Genomic DNA, 23143 nt, shown 5'->3' with positions numbered 1-23143 from the left:
CTAAATGGTATTTTTTCTTTATATCCTTTTCAGAGATCTCTTTGTTGATGTACGGAAATCCAACTGATTTTTTTTTTTTTTTATGTTGCTCTTGTATCCTGCCACTTCACTAAATCTTTCAATTAGCTTCAGTAGTTTTCTTGCTGAGTCTCTTGTTTTTTTCTACATATAGAATCATATCATCTGCAAGTAGAGATAGCTTTAATTCTTCTTTGATAATTTGGATGCCTTTTATTTCTCTTTTTTTGCCAATTGCCCTGGAAAGGACTTCCAAACAATGTTCAATAGAAATGGTGATAGAGAGAGTCTTTATTTGGTTCTTATTCAGAAAAAGAATGCTTTCAGTCTCTCTCTCATTATTGAGAATAATGGTTGTTGTCTTTGCATATATGCCCTTTGTTATGTTGAGACATTTCGCGTCTATTCTACTGAGACTTTTTTTAAAATCAGGATTGGTTGTTGGATTTGATCAAATGCCTTTTCTGTATCAATTGGTATGATCATGTGGCTTTTTCCTTTGTTTTATTTATGTGATGTATCATGCCGATATTTTTTCTAATGTTGAATGATCTTTGCATCTGAATTCTACTTGGTCATGATCTATTTTTTTTATATATGTTGTTGGATTCTCTTGGCTAGGAATTTGTTGAATATATTTGTGCTGATATTCATGAGAGATATTGGTCTATAATTTTCCTTTATAGTGGTATCTTTGCCTGGTTTTAGTGTCAGGGTTATGCTTCCTCCATAAAATGAATTTGCAAATTTTCCATCCTTTTCTATATTCTGGAATAGTTTAAATAGGATTAGTTTCAGTTCTTCTCTTAATGTTTGTTAGAATTCTTCAGTAAAGACATCTGGGCCAGGACTTTTTTGTTGGGAGCCTTTTTTTTTTTTTTTTTAATAACCTGTTCAGTTTCTGTTTTTTTTTGCTATACTAACTAACTAACTGCCATCAAGTCAATTTTGACTGATAGCGACCCTTCCTTGGGTTTCCAAAGTGGTATCACTATGGAAGTAGATTGCCCAACCTTCCTTCCAAAGAGTGGCTGGTGGGTTTGAACCACCAGCCTTCTGGTTAACAGTCAAATCCCTTAGGCACTATGCCACCCTATGGGACTGTACATATTTTCTACTTTAGTATGTGTTAATTTGGGTAGGTCTTGTGTTCCTGTAAATTTTTCCATTTCTTCTAGGTTTTCAAATTTGTTGGAGTACAGTTCTTCATAATATTCTGCTATTGTCCTTTTATTTCAGTTGGTTGTATTGTTATATTGCCCGTTTCATTTCTTATTCATGTTACTTGCATTTTCTCATTCTTTTCCTTAGTTAAAATTGGCCGTGGTTTGTTAGTTGTGTTAATCTTTTTGAAACACCAACTTCTAGTCTTGTTGATATTTCCTGATTTTTGTTTCATTTATTTCTCCTCTAATCTTTATTATTTCCTTTCTTCTGGAGACTGCAGGCTTTTCCTGTTTCTCTTTTTCTAATTGTTGGAGTTTGAGTTAAGGTGTTGATTGTGCTCCTTTCTTCTTTTTTGATGTGTGCATTTCTTGCTATAAATTGACCTCTAAGCACCGCTTTCAATGTGCCTCAAAGGTTTAGATAAGTTCCTTTCCATTTTTGTTTGCTTCTGGAAATTTTTTTATTTCACATTTATTTCTTCTGTTATCCAGTAGTTTTTGTGCAGTGTTATTATTCAGTTTTCATATATTTTATTCCCCCCCAATATTTTTATTCTTGACTTCTCATTTTATTGCATTGTGATCTGACATGATACTTTGTAGTATTTTGATATTTTTAAATTTACTGAGGTTTGTTTTGTGGCCTAATATATGGTCTGTTCTGGAGAATGATTCATATGCACTGGAAAGGAATGTATATTGCATTTTTATTTGGTGAAATGTTCTTATATGTCTATAAGATCAACTTGATTGATTGTGTTTTGAGATCTTCTGTATCTTTGTTGAGTTTGTTTCTAGTTTGTCATTAAACAAAAGTGGTGTGTTAAAGTCTACTACTACTATTGTAGAATTGTCTACAGTTCTGTTAATGTTTATGAATTATGTTATCATTTCCTTCATTGCTATTTTAGTATTTTCTAAATATTTATGCCTTTCTTCTTTTTAATTTTGATGCAAACATTTCATTTTTTTTCTTTGATGTTACCCTGTGATTTGTAATTTTCTCCCCAAGTTTATAACAGTCTGTTGTATCTCATAATTTTCTTGACTTCCTCTCCATCTGTACCTCCACTATTGAGCCTAAGGCACTTAACTGCTAACCAGAAGGCTGGCACTTCAAACCCACCAGCCACTCCTTGGAAGGAAGATGAGGCAATCTACCTCCGTAGTGATACTGTCTCAGAAACCCAAGGAGGGGTCGCTATTATCATCAGGTCTGACTTGATGGCATATAACAACAACTAACAACAACAACCAAAAACCACTGCTGTGAAGTCGGATCCGACTCACAGCAACTCCTCCTTGGGTTTCCAAGGCAGTATCCCTACAAAAGTAGATTGCCCCATCTTCCTTCCAAAGAGTGGCTGGTGGGTTTTAACCACCAGCCTTCTGGTTAGCAGTCAAGTGCCTTAGACACCACACTACCAGAGCTCCTCATATAACTCTTAGGTTTTCTTTCTTCTTTTTTCCAACTTTTCCTCATGCAAACTGGTGTTAAGGGATTTATCTTCTAGTGGACTAATCCTTAGTAATTTGATTCTACTCTTTTATCCTTCCAATGTGTTTTCTAGCTCCATAATTTTAATATTAATCATATGTATTTCTAATTACTATTTTTGTATAATTTCTAATCATCTATTTATTTTGTCAGTTTTCACCTGTTTTGTTTTCTTCAAGGGTATTTTTCTGTCTTCTTTGCCATTGCTTATAGTTTCCTTGAGTTCTTGGAAGGTCCTATATGTGTGTGTACACACACACACACATATGTATGTATGTATGTATTTTTTTTCTTTTTTTTTTTTTACTTCCTTATCAGGTACCTGCTACTCCTTGGAGAGCTTCCTAGTACTTTATTTAGGTCAATTCCATCCACTATCATGTCCTGCTTCTTTGTTTGAATTGAAGTTGTATCTGAGACATTTTGAAGTTGTTTTTAGTAGTTGATGTGCTGGTTTGTTTCATCCTGTTTTTTGTTTTGCTTTGTTTTGGTGTGTCTGGATGTGTGGGGTAGCCATGCTTCTTTGATTGTCAGCTTGGTGGCACTGCAGCACTCCCCAGCTATCTCTGGATGAGTGGAATAACTGGTGGGAATGTGGGCATGGGTCTCTGTTTGTTGTGAAGAGGAGATGTAGATGGGATGAACAGCTGTTGTCCACTTTCTGTTGTTGATCCAGTGGTAGGAGCTGGAGGTGGTGCTCACCTGTTGGGTGAGGTGGTTGGTGTAGTAGATATGGCTGACTGCTGGAGAGTTAATGTCCTCCCATTGAATGGGGCAGATTAAAAAAAAAAATTGGAAGAGGGAGAAGATTAAAAAAATAGATTAGAGACTTGGAAGAGAAGGAAAATTGCAAAAAGTAAAAGAAGAAAAGTAAGAGGGTATAATGAACACATAATAAGGAAGAGAAATTGGAGGAAAAAGGAGAAAAATGAAGAGAAAAGAGGAAATGAAGAAAGCAAAGGAGGAGGGACTTTTGTAGTTATGATCAGTAAGCAGTCCTGGGAGCAGGCAGTTGTGGTATGATCCACTGATCCACCAGAGCTTGTGCCTGTGGAGGTGTGAGGACTCTGGTATGAGTGGGCACCTCCAAGAGAAGAGCCTCCAGGGGTATGCCTCTTCCATGCAGCATGAGAAAGATTAGTAAGTGGCACAAGCACAGGGAGGGTGAACAGTTTTTCTGCTTGGTGCACGTTGCTGAGGTCGGCTGGACTGCTCAGGAGGTGAGGGGTAGGGGGCTGGGCAGGGCTTCCTTAGCCACCAGGTTTGATGGGCAGGGAAGAGGATTCACCTGTACTCATCAGGAAGACATTTTGTTAGAACAGAGAATCCAGTTCCCTAGTCACAATTCACTGGCATGGGTCTGATGCCCTATGTGTGTATGCAGCCATTTATCCAGCTCCTGCCCAGATTCAATCAAGTAAGTGGCCACCCTAGTGTAGCTTCTCCAACTCAGACCTTTCCTCTCAGGTGGGCCCTCAGCCCAAAACACTAGTGTTTACTTGTGGTGAGTTATTTCATTCAGTTTTACTGGCTCCCTCCTCACTCTGTGGCCACCAGTGCCAGTGGAAGTCTGACCTGCTTTACTGCACTTTCCTTTCCCAGCTCCAGCATGCATTCTGCTCACCTTGACTTCCTCCAGATCGGTATACACTGTCTCTATCACAGTGTAGATTCTGTGGAGTTGGTTTCTCCTTGTCTGTATATGTGTCTCTGTATCTTACAATGGCCATGCTTCATCAAATCCTGGCTTCTTCTCTCTCCCCAGTCACTGTCCTTGGTTCTTTTTTTTTTTTTTTAATTGTGATTTGGGTAAAGATTTACAGAGCAAATTCACTTTCTATACAGCAGTTCACATATGCTTTGTCTCATGTCATTGACCACAGTTTACCATAATGCAACAGCTCCCCTCCCACTTCCTCCCCATAGTTACCTCTTCCCAGTGTCCATCCCTCCATACTCTTCTGCGCCCTGAGCTGTCTCCCTGTGCATAAGCAGCCCTTCCTTCTCCCATGATTGTTCTCTCCAGGGCGTGTGTCTACTTGAGGTAAATGTTTAACTCACATGCCTGTACTTTGGCTGGAAACCACAGGTGTGGGTTCAATTCCAGACTTGAAGGGCAGCTAGGGGCCATAGTCTCAGTGGTTCCATCAGGCTCTATTGAACCAGCAAACCTGGTCCCAACCATCTTTATTTTTTCTTTCCCTCCAAATGATTTTGAGTTTTGTTTCACATTGTTCTCCCTCTCTATCCAGGATCTCCTACATCCCTTCCAAGTGGATACAGTCCTTGGTTCTTTCTTCCTTTCCAATCAGTGCTCAATCTTATTCCTGAGCCTCTTATTTGATGCTCAGTGTTCCAGAATCATTATTTATATCTGTTTCACTTGGTTTTTCTGGGTCTCTGTTGTAGAGGGATTGAGCAGAGTGTGTTAGCAGGACACCATCTTGTCTCTGCCTCTTCTTTGTCATTCTTTCAAGTAAAAATTATATTGCATGAGAAGAAATTAGCTCAGCTCACAATTCAAACTATTGTACAAGTGTTTTTCCTAGAGGTTACTATTGTACCTTCATATACAGCAAAAGTGCTTTGTGCATATTTCCTATTTTGTCACATAGAATGTTAAAGAGATGTTTATTTAAGGGTTGACATTTAATAAGGTTGATACCTGTGATTGTCTCATTAAGGGATTTCTTAAATGAAACTGGCTCTCTCCACCCTGAACTGAGGGTATGTAACCTGGTGGTAAAGAACACAATGATTATTAGTACAGTTTGGAGCCACTGCCTTTATCTGTGTTAATACACCAGTGATTTTACCCACCATTGCTTTCACTCTATTAGTACAAATGTCAACACAGTGAAAAGGGCAAAGAACGTCTTCATATTATTACAAAAAGTATTTTTTATCTTTTTATCTCATGGAACTCCTGAAAGGGTCTCTCTGGGACCTCCGAATTTTACAGACCACACTGAAAAGTACTGTTTCATTATTATTATTATTATTATTGTTATTATTATTATTATTATTCTAGGCTTTACGAATATCAGCTTAGAAGACTATCTAGTTCTAGGCAAAATTGTTAAGTAACAAGTTTTAAACTTGATGTATCTGGTGGCACAAAGATTAAATGTTTGGCTGCTAACTGAAAGGTTGCCAGTTTGAAACCACCAGTGGCTCATCAGGAGAAAAGTCCTGGCAATCTGCTCCCAAAAAGATTACAGCTTAGAAAACCCTGCGTGGGCAGTTCTGTTCTGTCCTATAGGGTTACTATGAGGCAGAGTTGACTTGATGGCACAGAGCAACTAAGCCTTTCCTTTCTGTCACATCCCTGAAGGCACCCACTGGCTCCCTAGTAGTGCAGGTGCTAAACTGAGGGACCTTATTCATGCTTGTTCTTCATTGTTTAGTCATTTGGCAATTATGGAATTTTCAGAGTAAGACAGACTAGGAAGAAAGGCCTGGCAATCTACTTTAGAAAAATCAGTCAATTGAACAGGTGTGGAAAGGCAAATGGGGCTGCACCCACAAATATATATAAGCTTGACAGATATTATTCCTATGTATATATCTATATGTGCTGCAAATATATCTATGAATATAGTAGAGCATACAGGGTACAAAATTATCAAAACTTCTCAGCCATAACCAAACACTTGAGGGAAAGATTTGCTGGGCCTGGGCGCTCAGGACCATAGTGTCAGGGGACATCAAGGTTACTTGGCATGAGATAGTCCACAAGGACAATGTTCTACATCCTACTTTGGTGAGTAGTGACTGGGCTCTTAAAACTAGTGAGTAGCCATCTAAGGTGCAACCACTGGTCTCTCTTGGTCCGGAGCAATGAAAGGTGAGGAAAATCAAAGACATAAGGAAACAGTTAGTCCAAAGGCCTAATAGATCACTGTAGTAGTTAAGGTTAAGTGTCAACTTGGCTGGGCCTGGTTTTGAGAGGCAGAACAGCTGGTTGTAGTTATTTTCCATGATGAGACTGGCAATTAATTCCATGGTGGAATCTGCTGTGAGGAGCTGAGTAGCTGCTTTAGAGATGTGATCTGCTTACAGTACAAAAGGAGAAGCTTTAGGAATAGTCTGCAGCTTTTTGGCACACTTGGACCCTGCATGTAACCAAGTCTTCATTTAGTTGCCTGCCATGTTTCCTACTGATCTTGGGGCTGTCTCTGGACTTGAACTAGTGCATGCTGTGTTGTTTGGTAATATTGGGACTATGTCATTTTACTTGTGGACCTTGGGCTTGTCAGCCTTAACAGCCAGCAGCTGCCTGAGTGAAGAGAAACCTCTAGCTCCAGGGGTCAGGAGCAAGAGGCAGAGCTGAAGCCCAAGGTTGAGGGCTTTCACCCAGCCCCTAGATCCGGCACTTTGAACTTTGACTTCTAGCCTCCAAAACTGTAAGAGAATAAACTGCTGTTTGTTAAAGCCATCCATCTGTGGTATTTTCTATCAGCGCAGCACTGTTGTTGTTAGGAGTCATCAAGTTGGCTCTGCCTCATAACTACCCTATGTACAACAGAACAAAACATTTCCTAGTCCTGTGCCAGCCTCACAATCCCTGCCATACATAAGTCCATTGTTGCAGCCACTGTGCCAGTCTATCTCATAGAGGGCCTTCCCCTTTTTCGTTGACCCGCCACTTTACCAAGCGTGATACCTTTCTCTAGGGAATGGTCCCTTCTGACAACATGACCAAAGTAGGTGAGGTGAAGTATCGCCATTCTCAGTTCCAAGGAGCATTCCAGCTGCACTTCCAGGACAGTTGTTAGTTCTTCTGGCAGTCTACATGGTACTTTCAGTATTCTTCACCAACACCGCAACTCAAAAACATCAACTCTTCTTCAGTCTTCCTTATTCATTGCCAGCTTTCACAGGCATACGAGGCAATTAAAAATACTGTGGCTTGGGTTAGGCACACCTTAGTCTTCAAAGAGACAGCTTTGCTCTTTAGCACTTTAAAGAGGTCTCTTGCAGCAGATTTGCCCAGTGCAATATAACATCTGATTTCTTGACTGCTGCTTCCATTGGTGTTGATTGTGGATCCAAGTAAAATGAAATCCCTGACAACATCAATCTTTTCTCTGCTTATCATAATGCTGCTTATTGGTCCAATTGTGAGGATTTTGTTCCCTTTGTGTAGAGATGGACTCTATACTGAAGACTGTAGTCTTTAATCTTCATCAGTAAGTGCTTCAAACAAATCATCTTTACTTTCAGCAAACAAAGTTGTGTTGTCTCCATATTGCAGATTGTTAATGAGTCTTTCTCCAATCCTGAAGCCACGCTCTTCTTTATACAGTCCAGCTTCTCAGATTATTTGCTCAGCATATAGACTGAATAAGTGCAGTGATAGGATACAACCCTGATGCACACCCTTCTTGATTTTAAACCATGCAGTATCCCCTTGTTCTGTTCCAACAACAGCCTCCTGGTCTATGTACAGGTTTCGCATGAGCATAATTAAGTGTTCTGGAATTCCCATTCTTCTCAATGTTACCCATAATTTGTTATGATCCACACAATTGAATACTTTTGCATAGTCAATAAAACACAAGTAAACATCTTTCTGGCATTCTTTGCTTGGAGCCAAGACCCATCTGACATCTGCAATGATTTCCCTCATTCTACATCCTCTTCTGAATCCAGCTTGCATTTCTAGAAGTTCTCTGTCAATATACTGCTGCAGCCATTTTTGAATTATCTTCAGCAAGATATTACTTGCGTGTGATATTAATGATATTGTTTGATAATTTCCACATTCTGTGGGATCACCATTCTTTGGAATGGGTACAAATATGGATCTCTTCCAGTCAGTTGGCCAGGTAGCTGTCTTCTAAATCTCTTGGCATGGCTGAATTAGTGCCTCCAGCGTGGCATCTGTTTGCAGAAACATCTCAGTAGGTATTCCATCAATTCCTGAAGCTTTGTTTTTCGCCAATTCCTTCAGTGCAGGTTCAACTTCTTTCTTCAGTACCATTGGTTCTTGATCATATGCCACCTCCTGAAATGGATGAACATCGACTAATTCTTTTTGGTGCAGTGACTCTGTGTATTCCTTCCATATTCTTTTGATGTTTCCTGCATCATTCAATATTTTGCCCATACAAGTCTTTCAATATTGCAACTTGAGGCTTGAATTTTTTCTTCAGTTCTTTCAGCTTGAGAAATGCTGAGCGTGTTCTTCCCTTTTAGTTTTCTAACTCCAGGTCTTCACACATTTCATTATAATAATTGACTTTGTCTTCTTGAGGTGCTCTTTGAAGTCTTCTGTTCAGCTCTTTTATCTTGTCATTTCTTCCATTTGCTTTGTTGTTGTTGTTGTTATATGCCATTATGTCAAGTTTCAGAGTCTCTTCTGACACCCATTTTGGTCTTTTCTTCATTTCCTGTCTTTTAAATGACCTTTGCTTTCTTCATGGATGATGTTCTTGATGTCACCCCACAATTCCTCTGGATTTTGGTCATTGATGTTCAATGCATCAAATATATTCTTTAGATGGTCTCTAAATTCAGGAGGCATATAATCAAGGTAATATTTTGGCTCTCATGGAATTGTTTTAATTGTCTTCAGCTTCAACTTGAGGTTGCAAATGAGCAATTGACGGTCTGTTCCATAGTCAGCTCCTGGCCTGGTTTTAACTGAAGAAGCCTCTTTCCACAGATGTAGTCGACCTGATTTCTGTGTAATCCATCTGGTGAAGTCCACATGTATAGCCACCACTTATGTTGTTGAAAAAAGGTACTTGCAATAAATAAATCTTTGGTCATGCAAAATTCTATCATGTGATCTCCAGTGTCATTTCTATCACCAAGGCCATATTTTCCAACTACCGGTGATTCATCTTTGTTTCCAACTTTTGCATTCCAATCACTAGAGGACAAAAATAGTAATACAAACCCCAACTTCCATGACCCTGATACAAGAACTAGCTGAGGCCTGGCTACCACTGCTGACCAGTCCAAAATGTATCACAATAGGAGATCCTTGATAGAATGGGAGAAAATTGTGGAACAAAACCCTCATAAAAAAGACTAGCCTTACTGGTCTGATAGAGACTGGCGGAACCTCCAAGACTATGCCCATAGACACCCTTCAGGCCTGGAACCAAAATCAAGCCCCTATCTCAACTTCTGCCAAACAATAACCAAAACCAAACTCACTGCTGTTGAGTCGGATCCAACTCATAGCGACCCCTCCTTGGGTTTCTGAGGCAGTATCACTATGGAAGTACATTGCCCAACCTTCCTTCTGAGGAGTGGCTGATGGGTCTGAACCACCAGCCTTCTGGTTAGCAGTCAAATGCTAAGGCACTACACCACCAGATTTCCCTTGCCAAACAATAGATAGTCCTATAAGGTGAACAGTAACACCAGGGAGGTACACATTGGTTAGAACAATCAACCATACGAGGTCAAAAGGCATTTGCTCAGGGATAAAGCTCAGAAGTCAGAAAGGGGTGAAAAAGGACATTTGGAAACAATAAACACAGAGAAGAAGTGAGAGGAGTGCTGTTACATTTTGGGGTTTACAGTCAATGCCACAAAACAAAATGTATATGAACTGTTTAATGGAAAACCAATTTGCTTTGTAAACTTTCCCCCAAATCACAATAAAAAGTTATTTAAAAAAAAAAAAAAAGAAAGAAAGGAGGGAAAACCAGCCAGTGAACACAACAGTCCAATACTGTTGTGCATGAAGTTACTGTGAGTCAGGGCTGACTCAACAACAACTACCACCACCACCACTACCATGTGCCAGGCTCTCTGCCTGCACTGTGTGCCTATATGCAAAACTTTTCCTGCCTAGTCTCACACAAACCACTTATTTCAGTTCAGGATTGCTCTGTAGTGATCTGCCACAAATTTAGTGGATTAAAACAACACACATTGATTATCTTACAGTTCTGAAAGCCCAAAGCCTAACAAGAGTCTCTCTGGGTTAACATCAAGGTGTTGATAGCGCTGCACTCCTTTCTGGAGGCTCTAGGGAAAAACCCTTATCTATGCCTTTACCACCTTCTAAAAGCTACCTGGGAGCTCTGATAGCATAGTGCCTAAGGCACTTGACTGCTAATCAGAAGGCTGGCCGTTCAAATCCGCCAGTCACTCCTTGGAAGGAAGATGGGGCAATCTACTTCCGTAGTGATACTTTCTTGGAAACCCAAGGAGGGGTCGCTATGAGTCGGGTACAAATAGATGGCATATAACAACAACAACAACAAAAGCTACCTGGATTCCTTGGCTTGTGGCCATTTTTCTTCATCTTCAAAGCCAGCAATGTTACATCTCCCTGACCCTTTATTATTGCCTGTCTCTCCGAAATAGTTGAGAAAGGTTCTTTGCTTTTAAGGACTCATTAGATTGGGCCCACCCAAATCCAGATAACTTCCCCATTTTAAGATCTGTAATCTTAATCACATATGCAGAGTCTCTTAAGCTATGTAAGGTCACATACTCACAGATGCCAAGGACTAGGCCTTTTTGGAGGACCATTACTCTGCCTATCATGATTGTTAGTATGTGAGCATTAAGTATTTGTTGAAGGAATGAAGGAAGGATCATTTCTGAGGGCTCTGCTTGTCCCTTAGGAGTTCTGGTGGCACTGTGGTTAAGGCATTGGGCTGCTAACCAAAAGATTGGCAGTTTGAACTCACCAGTTGCTCCACAGGAGAAAGATGAGGGAATCTGCTTCCATAAAGATTCATAGCCTTGGAAACCCTATGGGGATCACTATGAGTCAGAAGAGTCGATGGCAGTGGGTTTAGTTTGCTCTTCCCTAATATGCAAACTGATTGTTTAAGACTCATTTGAAGTGGCACCACTTCCAGGATTTAGATGTTTCTGTGCTATGCCCAAAGTGTTTCCGTTACCTTTACTAATGCAGTCATCTGCTGCATTGCCACAGCTGTTTACTCCTACTCCTACTCAGCTGTCGGCTCCTTGAATCTTGCATCTTGTTTTTTTCTTTGTATGTCCAGAATATAGCATAATGCTTGACAGATCGTATGTATACAGTAAACACTTGTTGATGAATGCATCAGTACATCAATGAATCACCCTTTGTTCTGGTTACCTAGTGCCACTCTGAGAGGAAACATACCACAAATGGGATGGCCTTAACAAACAGGAGTTTATTCTCTTACAGTTTGGAGGCTTTAAGTCCAAGTTCAAAGTGCCAGGCTCTCGGGGCTGGGTGAAAGCCATTTAGCCTTGAGCTTCAGCTCTGCCTCCAGCTCCCGGCCCACTGGAGCTAGAGGCGTTTCTTCACTCAGACAGCTGTTGGCTGCTGAGGCTGAGAAGCCCAAGGTTGACAAGTAAAAAGGCACGGTCCCTATGTTACCAAACCACATGGCAGGCCATTAATTCAAGTCCACTGAAAGTCCCAAGTTTGGCAGAGCATGGCAGGCTGCTGAACAATGACATGGCTACATGCAGGGTCCAAGTGTGCCATAAGCTAGAGACTATCCCCAAAGCTTCTCCTTATGTACAGGAAGCAGACCACATCCCAGCTACCAGGTGCTTGTGGTAGATCCCACCATGGAGCTGATAGCCAGTCTCATCATGGGGAATAACTACCACCAGCTGTCCAGCCACCCAACCAGGCCCAGCCAAGTTGACGTACAAACATAACCACCACACCCTTACAGTATACACCAAGTTACATTTTTGCATTTGCTTGGGTATGTAAAGAAGCCTATTGTCCAGAGAAACAAAGTAGCTTTAATTGTGGAATTTAAACCTTTTGGCAAGTTCTTTTACTTGAAGTGATGTTTGGGGCAGAAAGGTCTTAGACAGCCCCTCAGGCCTCCGCTGGCAGCATCCCATGAATCTGCGTCCACTGCGGCTAGACTGAGGCTTGGAGAAACTGCAGAAATGGGTTCTGCAGCAGTGGTTTCCAGTGCCTTGGAATTTCCCTGAGTGTCAGCAGACTCTGCACCACACAGGGGCAGGTGTGGAGCCAGCCCACTGGCTCTGTAGCCACGTGGAGTATGGCCCGTTTGCTCTTCACTCATGCAGAGGCAGCCAGCATGGAGACTGACTCTGGCTTTGCAGAGGTGTTTTAATTCAACCCAAAAGTCAGCTTTCCTAAAGACAACATATATTATACAGAGGACCCTTTGTATGGAGTTACTGGAGACCCATTCAAAAACAACAGGAGTTTCAGCTGCAGAATAAACAAAAGGTTTTGTCACTTTAGACACAGTTCCAGTCTTTCACCTCCTACTAGTAAGCTCATTTATATCAAAACGAGTGGGAAACTTAATACTGGGTACTTTACAAAGAAGCTTTTTTTTTTTTTTTCCTTTGGTCATAGTTTGCTCTGTGTGTTTTTTTAATGGCAGTGTTTAATAATGTTTATATTGCCTTTGACCTTTCACTAACTCTTGTAGTTAAGTTCCAAGATGTAGTTTCAAACCACTATTTGTAGGCTGCTTCTCCCTCCTTTAAGACTGTTGTTGTTAAGACAGAAAATAACAAATGCTGGCAAGGCTGAGGAGAGATTGGAAATCTCATACACTGCTGGTAGGACTGTAAAATGGTACAACCACTGTGGCTAATGGTATGGAGTTTCTTTAAAAAACTGAAAATAGAAATAGAGTTTGAACTACCAATTCCATTACTAGGAATATATCCTAAAGAAGTGAGAGACAGGACATGAACAGACATATGCACACCCATGTTCATTGCAGCACAATTCATTATAGCAAAGAGATGGAAACAACCTAAATGCCTATAAACAGATGAATGGATAACCAATGTATGGTACATTCACAGAATGGGATACTATGCTACATTAAAGAACAATGAAGAATACGTGAATCATCTCACAACATGGCTGAACAAGAGGACATTATGCTGAGTAAAATAAGTCAATCTCAGAAGGACAAATATTGTATGAGCCCAGTACTGTAAAAAGTCAAGGAAGGGTTTGCTTAGGGAAGATAACTCACTTTGTAGGTTATGGGAATGGGAGGGAAGGGGAGAGGATAATTGTGGACTAGTTGGGAGCCAAATGCTGAGTCGGGTAAGGGGAGGGATGGTATGGAAGGAGTCTGACCAGCATGATAACATTGGGAAAAGGGAAGACTCCAAATTGTTCACATAAAATATAGAGGACAGAGGCTAATACCAATATATCCACAAAACTGCATGACCTCTAACACCTAACACCAGGCTACAGATAAACACATAGACAACTGAGAAAATCAGATGGGGGTCAGTGAACAGGAATATACTCTAGACCAATGATAGATTCAGCTGAGGCTAATCTTGCCCAGATACTAGTGATACAAAATACCCACAAACATTATAGAAGCAACAGAAGACACACATGGAGCAACCCCTCATAGCCAGACACCATGGGAGAGAGATCGACCGGAGCTGCCGACTTAGGACACCAGACTCAATTGGCACAACAAAATACATAAACATCTTGTTCCACAGCCTACTTTGGTGAGTAGCAACCGAGATCTTAAAAGCTTTCGAACAGCCACCTAAGATGCCTATTGTCTCCTATCATCAGAAGCAAAGAAGGGTGAAGAAAACCAAGGGCATTTGGAAAAAATTAGTCCTAGGACATGATGGACCATGAGACCAGAAGAAGTAGATGGTGCCTGGCTACCAATGCCAACCACTTGGGAAGTGGTCAAACTGGAGATCCTGGATAGAGTGGGAGGAAAAATGGGGAATAAAAGTGAAAAAACACAGTAACAACCAGAATTACTAGTTGGATGGAGTCTGGTGGGACTCCCAAGACTATGGCCCTGGGATACACTTCAGGCCTGGGATAAAACTCACTCTCAAGGGCTGGCTCTCAGCCCAATGGTAATAAGACTTATATGCAGAACATACAACCCAGAGTGATGCACCCACCTACTCTACAGAGATACATCTCTTGGAGCAATGGGCCGTGGGGTACCAGAGGGGCAACATTCACACGGAGGAAAAGCTGGACAGACCGGTGTGTATAACCAAGAAGGGCACAGGGAGGATGGGTCACTGGGAAGGGAGAGGAGGAGAGTGGGTTGGGCTTGGGGGAATGCTAATTGGGGAGTGAAACCAAATGTACATGAAATGTGGAATGTAAAACAATTTCTGCTCTGTAAATTTGAACCTAAAGCACAATTTAAAAAAAAGAAAAAAAGACTTGTTGTTAGGTGCTGTCATGTTGGCTCCAACTCATAGTGACCCTATGTACAACAGAACAAAACACTGCCTGGTCCTGTGCCAGTCTCACAATCCTTGCTATACCTGAGCCCATTGTTGTACCCACTTTATCTATCCATCTCCTTTTTCTCTGACCCTCATTTCCTCTTCCTAAAAGGTATGTCATTCCTTTCACCAATCATTATAATCAGGTTGGCTGGCTAAGAAAGGAGCCCATGGTGTGTTGGGCAGTAGTAGTAGGAATAATTGTTATTGTTAGGTACTGTCAAGTCCGTTCCAACTCATGGCATCCCTATGTATAACAGAATGAAACATTGGCTGGTCCTGTGCCATCCGCAGAGTTGTTGCTGTATTTGAGCCTATTGTTTGCAGCCACTGTGTCAGTCCATCTCATTGAGAGTCTTCCTCTTTTTCACCGACTCTCTACTTTACCAGAGATGGTGTCCTTCTCCAGGGACTGGTCCCTCCTGATAATATGTCCAAAGTGGGTGAGACCAAGTCTTGCCATCCTCCTTTCTGAGGAGCATTCTGGCTGTGCTTCTTCCAAGAAAGATTTGTTCATTCTTCTGGCAGTCCATGGTATGTTTAACATTCTTGACTAACACCATAATTCAAATGCATCAATTCTTTTGTCTTCCTTACTCATTGTCCAGCTTTCACATGCATATGAAGCAATGAAAAATACCATAGTTTTGGTCAGGCACACCTTAATCCTCAAAGTAATATTTTTGCTTTTTAAGACTTTAAAGAAGCCTTTTGCAGCACATGTGCCCAATGCAATACATCCTTTGATTTCTTGACTGCTGCTTCCATGGACATTGATTATGGATCCAAGGAAAATGATATTCTTGACAACTTCAATATTTTGTTGGTTTATCAAGATGTTACTTATTAATCCATTTGTGAGGATAAAAATAGTAATACTAGTTAATATTTATTGGCCACTGTACCATGTTACTTCTATTGTTTAGTCTTCAGAACAACTTTATGAGCTAAGAACTGTTATCATATATCCTCAAACACAAGGTAAAGTGATTTTCCCAAAACTTTGTTGTTGTGGGTTGGTAAGTTGATTCTGATTCATAGAAACCATATATGACAGAGTAGAACTGTTCCATATGGTTTCCTAAGTTGTAAGGTATATGAGAGTGGATTGCCAGGTCTTTTTGCCCACAGTTTCTGGGTGGGTTGAAAAGCCACCAACTTTTAGGTTAGCCTCTGAGTACTTAACTTGTGACACCAGGGCTTCTTTTTCCTAAACTAGCCCTCAGAATGGAAGGAGTAACCTTGTATTTAAGTTCTAGCAAAGGCTCTTCCTTTAAGGGTACTTTCTCAATTATTTTAAACCATAAAATAGTCTAAACAGTCGTCCTACCAATACGTATCTTAGGCTGGGTTCTTTAGAGAAGGAAACTAATGAAGCTGATATAACTGTAGAGAGAGAAATTTATATCAAGGAAATGGTTCGCACAGTTGGGGAAGCTGGAAAGTCCCAAGGATCAAACATGATGGATCAGACATCAAGCTGGAGGCTTCTCCTGTCTCACGCAGGTACAGGGGCTAATGAACTCAAGATTGGTTGATGGCAGTGTAGCAGGCTGCTGGCTGTTGAGGCTGATGAATCCAAGATTGGCAGGTAGAAAGGCAAATTGTTGGCTCACAGGTTGCAAAGACAGCAATTCCAAGATCAGCAGGCAATATGGCAGGCCACTGGTTCAAGTCCAGGAACTAGAGAGGATGATGGGCCAAATGCAAGATCCAAAATGAGCATAAAGCCAGAGACCTTTCCCAAAGCTTTTCCATTTATACTGAAAGCAGGCCACACCCCAAAGACTATTCCCCTTGAAATGATTAACTGCTCATAGCAGATTCCACCATGGAAGGACTTACATCATGGGGAATAACAACATCACAACTGCCAAGCCACTCAAAATCATGGCCCAACTAAATCGAAACACAGCCTTAAGAACCAGAATATGCAAATAGGACTCTAGAATCCAGGCATTTGTAGGACTGTTCCTATTTTAGAGATAAGAAAACTGAGGCTTGGATAAGTTAAGCCTATCCTTATGATTTTGTCTCTCTAGAATCACTCCTGGTACCGAATATGTTAGGCTGGGTTCTCTAGAGAAGCAAAACCAGTAAAGCTTATATGTAGAGAGAGAAAAAGAGAAATTTATCTTAGGAAAATGACTCACACACTAATAGAAGCTGGCAAGTCCCAAGTTCTTGGATCAAACATCAAGCTGGAGGCTTTTATCAACTCACGCAGCTGCAGGGGCTGACGAGCTCAAGGTTGGCCGGAGGTATACTGGCTGTTCACTCCAACGAATGATGAATCCAAGATCTCCAGGCCAAATGGTGGTTTGTTCACTCATGGACAGTTGTAGGCAGTGCAACAGGATCCTGATCCACAGAAGAGTGTCTCTTTTCCCAGGATGTCCATAAATATATTGGCAACAGGCCACAACCCTAGGGAAATTCCCTTTCAATGGATTGGCTGTCCAAAACATATACATCTGATCTCATCATGGGAATAACCCAAATCACAACTGCTTAAACCACACAGAGTTGTGGTCTAGCCAAGTTGACACATAGCTCCAACTATCACAGTACCCAAATATAATTCTTTTGAATTCCTTCTCAGGGAGTTCCAATGCTGTTTCTTCCTAAGGGATGTTTTCTGGGTTTGTATCTTGGTCTATTGTTTCTACTACTTTATTTTCCTTCTTTGGGTGGACTGTGATGGTCTGTTGTCTCTGAAACATTGTGCTCCTAGATACTTTATGCATATATCTGCTTTCTAGAAATAAGATATAAAGATAGAGTGGAAGCTGCTTAATATCATCCAAGGACATGATGATAGAGTAAAGCATGGAAGCAAAAGCCATAGGTTCCAAGGCTTCTCTTTTAACAGGTTAAATGCACAGCTCCTTTCTTTTAAACTGCTTTTCACAACTTGTAAAGCAAAGAAGGAATACTTGGAACTGTGCCCCAAGAGACTCTTAAGACTATAGAACAGTTATAGTTTTGTGTATGTGTAGTATGTCTTCAAACCTTTTGCCCCCTACCCTCCTACCTTTGATGACTATGTGTGTGTGTTTACATTTGGTAAATCATGTCTTGTCATTATATAACACAAAATTTTCCATTCTGTTCTTTTTCATTTTTCCTTATCCTTTCCAAAGTCTAGGCATTTTATTTTTCTGTGGAACATCATGAGCATCCAATATTTTTAATGGAAGTAAATGGTAACAGCTGTTTTTTATGTTCCCAATAATATAATTGCAAATCTTGACCTCGAAATGATATATTTAAAATTTTCCAGGTGTGAAAATGACTTGAATACAAAATCTTGTTTTGCATAGTCATCCCAATACAGAATCACATTCAGCTACTTGCTGTCAACTTCATTCATAAAGAGAGAGCACTTCTGTAAGACTTAAAATTTTTTTTTTAAATAATGTTCCCTTGTTACCATGTCTTTCTTTATGTAAAATAATGCATATGCACATACACACACACATACGTCTAAAAGTTTCATCTCCCTTTCCTGTTTCATTTTTCCTGCATGGAACCATCTAGAAAACCATATGTTTTACTTATTTAGTTTTTTAATTATCTTTTTCTCCCAACTAGAATATAAGCTCCATGAGGACAAGGAGATTTTTTTTTTTTTTTTTTTGCTGTTGTTGTTCACTATTGTATCACCAGACCTTACCATATGCCAGAAAAGTTCCTGGCATATTTTAAGTGTTCTACAAACACTTCTAAATGACTAATCTGAAAGTTGAAAGTTGTGATGAATTTTACTCCTCATTTTAATGTAAATAGTTGTCCTTTATTTTATAGAGTTGTCTCATATTATGTTGTTGTGCTGCCAAGTCAGCTCCAACTCTTACCAATGTTATGTACAACAGAACGAAACATTGCCTGGTCCTATGCCAGTCTCACAAAACTTGCTGTACCTGAGCCCATTGTTGCAGCCACTGTGTCAGTCCATCTCTATGAGGGCCTTTCCTTTTTCATTGACCCTACATTTTACCAAGGATGATATCCTTCTCCAGAGAATGGTCACTTCTGACAGCATGATCAAAGTAGGTGAGACAAAGTCTGGCTATTCTCGCTTCCAAGGAACATTCCAGCTGCCCTTCTTCCAGGACAGATTTGTTTGTTCTTTTGGGAGTCCATGGTACTTTCAGTGTTCTTCGCCAACACCACAACTCAAAAGTGTAAACTCTTTTTCCATTTTCCTTATTCATTGTCTAGCTCTCACATGCATATGATGCAATTGAAAATACCATTGCTTGGGTTAGGCACACCTTAGTTTTCAAAAAGACATCTTTGCTCTTCAGTGGTTTAAAGAGGTCTTTTGTAGCGGATTTGTCCAGTACAATATGTCATCTGATTTCTTAACTGTTGCTTCCATTGGCATTGATTGTGGAAGCAAGTAATATGAAATCTTTGACATCTTTAATATTTTCTCCACTTATTGTGATGCTGCTTATTCATCCAGTTCTGAGAATTTTTATTTTCCTTATGTTGAGATGTAATCCATACTGCAGACCTTAGTCTTCAGTCTTCATCGGTAAATGCTTCAAATTATTCTCACTTTCAGCAAGCAAAGTTGTGTCATCTGCATATGACACATTGTTAATGAGTCTTCCTCCAATCCTGATGCCACACACTTCTTCATATAGTCCAGCTCCTCAGATAATCTGCTCAGCATACAGATTAAGTATGATGACAAGATAAGAGCCTGATGAACTCCCTTCCTGATTTTAAACAATGCAGTATTCACCTTGCTCTGTTTGAATGACAGCTTCCTGGTCTATGTACAGTTTTGTTGTGAGCACAATTAAGTGTTCTGGAATTCCCATTCTTCTCAACATTATCCATAATTTGTTATGATCCACACAATCAAATGCTTTTGCATAGTCAGTACAACACAAGTAAACATCTTTTTGGTATTCTTTGCTTTTAGCTAAGATCCATTTGACATCAGTAGTGATATCCCTCATTCCACATCCTCTTCTGAATCCAGCTTGCATTTCTGGATGTTCTCTGTCAATATACTGCTGCAACTGTGTTTGAATTATCTTCAGCAAAATTTTACTTGCATGTGATATTACTGATGTTGTTTGATAATTTCTACATTCTGTGGGATCACCTTTCTTTGGAATGGGTACAAATACGGATCTCTTTTAGTCAGTTGGCTCAGTTCCTGTTTTCCAAGTTTCTTGTTATAGACAAGTGAGTGCCTCCAGTGCAGCATCCATTTGTTGAAACATCTCAGTGGGTATTCCATCATTCTCTGGATCCTGGTTCTTCACCAGTTGCTTCAGTGCTGCTTCAACTTCTTCCTTCAATACCATTGGTTCTTGATCATATGCCACCTCCTGAAATGGATGAGCAGCAACTAATTCTTTTAGGTACAGTGACTCTCTGTATTCCTTTCATCTTCTTTTAATGTTTCCTGCATCATTCAGTATTTTGCCCATTGAACCTTTCAATATTGCAACTCAAGGCTTGAAGTTTTTCTTCAGTTCTTTCAACTTGAGAAATGCTGAGCATGTTCTTCACTTTTGGTTTTCTAACTCCAAGTCTTTGCACATTTCATTATAATAATCGACTTTTTCTGCTCGAGCTGCTCTTTGAAATCTTCTGTTCAGCTCTTTTATCTTGCCATTTTTTCCATTTGCTTTAGCTACTTTCCGTTCAAGGGCAAGTTTCGAAGTGCCTTCTTAAATCCATTTTGGTCTTTTCTTCCTTTCTTGTCTTTTTAATGAACTTTTTCTGTCTTCATGGATGATGTTCTTGATGTCATCCCATAATTCATCTGGTTTTCAGTCATTGGCATTAAATGCATCAAATCTATTCTTTATGTGGTCTCTAAATTGAGGAAGGATATAATCAAGGTCATATTTTGGCTCTTATGGATTTGTTTTAATTGTCTTCAGCTCCAACTTGAAGTTGCATATGAGGAGTTGATGGTCTGTTCCACAGTCAGCACCTGGCCTCATTTTGGCTGAAGATATTGAGCTTCTCCATCTCCTTTTTCCACAGATGTAGTTGATCTGATTCTTGTTTATTCCATCTGGTGAAGTCCACGTGTATAGCCACTGTTTACATTGTTGAAAAACAGTATTTGTAATGAGTCATTGGTCTTGCAAAATTCTATCATGTGGTCTCCAGCGTCATCTCTATCACCAAGGCCGTGTTTTCCAACTACTGATGATTCTTCTTTGTTTCCAACTTTTGCATTCCAATCACCAGTGATGATCAATACATATTGATTGCATGTTTGGTCAATTTCAGACTGCAAAAGTTGGCAAAAATCTTCAGTTTCCTCATCTTTGGGTTTGGTGGTTGGTGCGTAAATTTGAATAATAGCAGTATTAACTGGTCTTCCTTGTAGGCATATGGTTATTATCCTATCACTGACAACATTGTACTTCAGGATAGATCTTGAAACATTCTTTGTGACAATGAATGCTGTGCCATTCCTCTTCAATTTGTCACTCCCAGCATAGTACATCATATAATTGTCTGATTTAAAATGGCCAAAACCAATCCATTTTAGGTGAGTAGTACCTAGGATATCGATGTGTTCCATTTCATTTTTGACAACTTCCATTTTTCTTAGATTCATACTTCATACATTCCTTGTTCTGATTAATAATGGGTGTTTGCTCTATTTCTTCTCATTTTGAGTCATGCCACATCAGCAAATGAAGGTCTTGAAAGCTTTACTCCATCCACATCATTCAGGTCAGCTCTACTCTGAGGAGGCAGCTATTCCCCAGTCATATTTTGAGTGCCTTCCAACCTCAGGGGTTCATCTTCTGCCACTATATTGTACAGTGTTTCAGAGCTATTCATAAAATTTTCCAGTAAAATATCAGACAGTGTTTCACTGCTATTCATATGGTTTTCACTGGCCAGTTCTTTGAGAAGTGGGTGGCCCTTTCTTTCTTCTTAGCCAGTCTTAGTGTGTAAGCTTCACTGAAACCTGTCCACCATGGGTGACCCTGCTGGTATTTGAAATACCAGTGGCATAGCCTCCAGCCTCACAGCAACACACAAGCCCCCACAGTATGACAGACAAGTGGTGGATTTCATATTATAGGTGAGATTAAATCACATTATTTAAAATGAGAACTTACTTAGTCATCAAAAATATCGGAATTTAATCTAGAAATACGCATATTTTCTTGGAAGACTAAGTTATGCATTTATTCTTGTAGTACAATGTTATTATCACATGCAACGGATTTGGGAATTTTCTGCTTAATATCACTCAAGAATTTGAGGGAAGAGCTAAAGCAAAAAAAAAAAAAAAAAAAGTTAAATTTATCAGGTGAATTACCTTCAGACAAACCCAAAGAAATCTTTAACCCTAAATGACATTTAAAATTTCCTGTGCTGAAGCACTCACATACTAATTCTTAAAATTAGTAGACTTTTTATGTTTAAACTATATGTAAGATGATATAAAAGGGTCTGTGACTTGACTAGCCAATATCAAAGTTCTTGCAATATTCTCTCAAGGACAAGAACAAACAGATAAAACAATTAGGACAATGAACCTCACAGATTTGTTTGTAAGATGTATTTGGATCAATTTGTTGCATATCCTACATCTTTGTACAAGATTGACATTTTTTTATATTATCCACTTTTATTTCAGAGCATTGGGGAGTCTGCGATGTCTATTGTGTTAAATCAGCTGCTGCCCATGATAAAGCCTTTTAACCAGAGGACCAAAGATGACTATAGCCCTGAAGAGCTGCTGATCCTCCTGATATACATTTATTCTGTCGCTGGAGAATTCACAGTGGACAAAGACCTGGGTGAGGCTGAGGAAAAAGTCAAGAAAGCATTGGCTCAGGTCTTTTGTGAGGAATCCAAGTTGTCACTGCTGTTGCAAAAAATCACGGGTAAGTGTTAACAAAGATATAGGATATAAGCATCACTGATGCAGAAAATAGGTTTAAAAATAAAGGCTATTTTAGGAATAGGCTATCACCATCTTCATTGGAGTTGTATGGAATTTTATAAGGCTGGTAAGTACCAGCCACCCTTTACAAGCACAAGATTTCCTTGTAGTAGTATTATTTTTTTTCCTGTTATGGTAGTGAAATGACCTTATTGCTTGTCAGAATTCATATTCCCTAGGAGCAAACTTTTTTAAAATAGCAAAATACTCACAGGGCATAATTTTTAAAAAATACTTTTTATTGAAATATAATTTACATACAGTGAAATATACAAAACTAAAGTG

At 39.8% G+C, this 23143-nt stretch overlaps 1 protein-coding gene across 1 annotated transcript in view; it reads left to right on the top strand.

Annotated features, from left to right (window-relative positions):
* Window positions 1-23143, top strand: part of LOC103211707 (sec1 family domain-containing protein 2-like) — a gene marked incomplete at its 5' end in the record, with an annotated part of 652747 nt that overhangs the window by 121935 nt on the left and 507669 nt on the right. Inside the window, one exon of the mRNA XM_007957691.2 lies at window positions 22550-22799. Within this exon, the coding sequence (XP_007955882.1) occupies window positions 22550-22799 (250 nt within the window). The remainder of the gene's footprint in view (window positions 1-22549; window positions 22800-23143) is intronic.

Source organism: Orycteropus afer, unplaced genomic scaffold, assembly GCF_000298275.1.
Source record: "Orycteropus afer afer isolate SDZICR_OR568_19922 unplaced genomic scaffold, OryAfe1.0 scaffold00777, whole genome shotgun sequence".
Taxonomy (NCBI): domain Eukaryota; kingdom Metazoa; phylum Chordata; class Mammalia; order Tubulidentata; family Orycteropodidae; genus Orycteropus; species Orycteropus afer.
The sequence above is the reverse complement of the archived record's forward strand: the minus strand, read 5'-3'. Positions and strand labels throughout refer to the sequence as shown.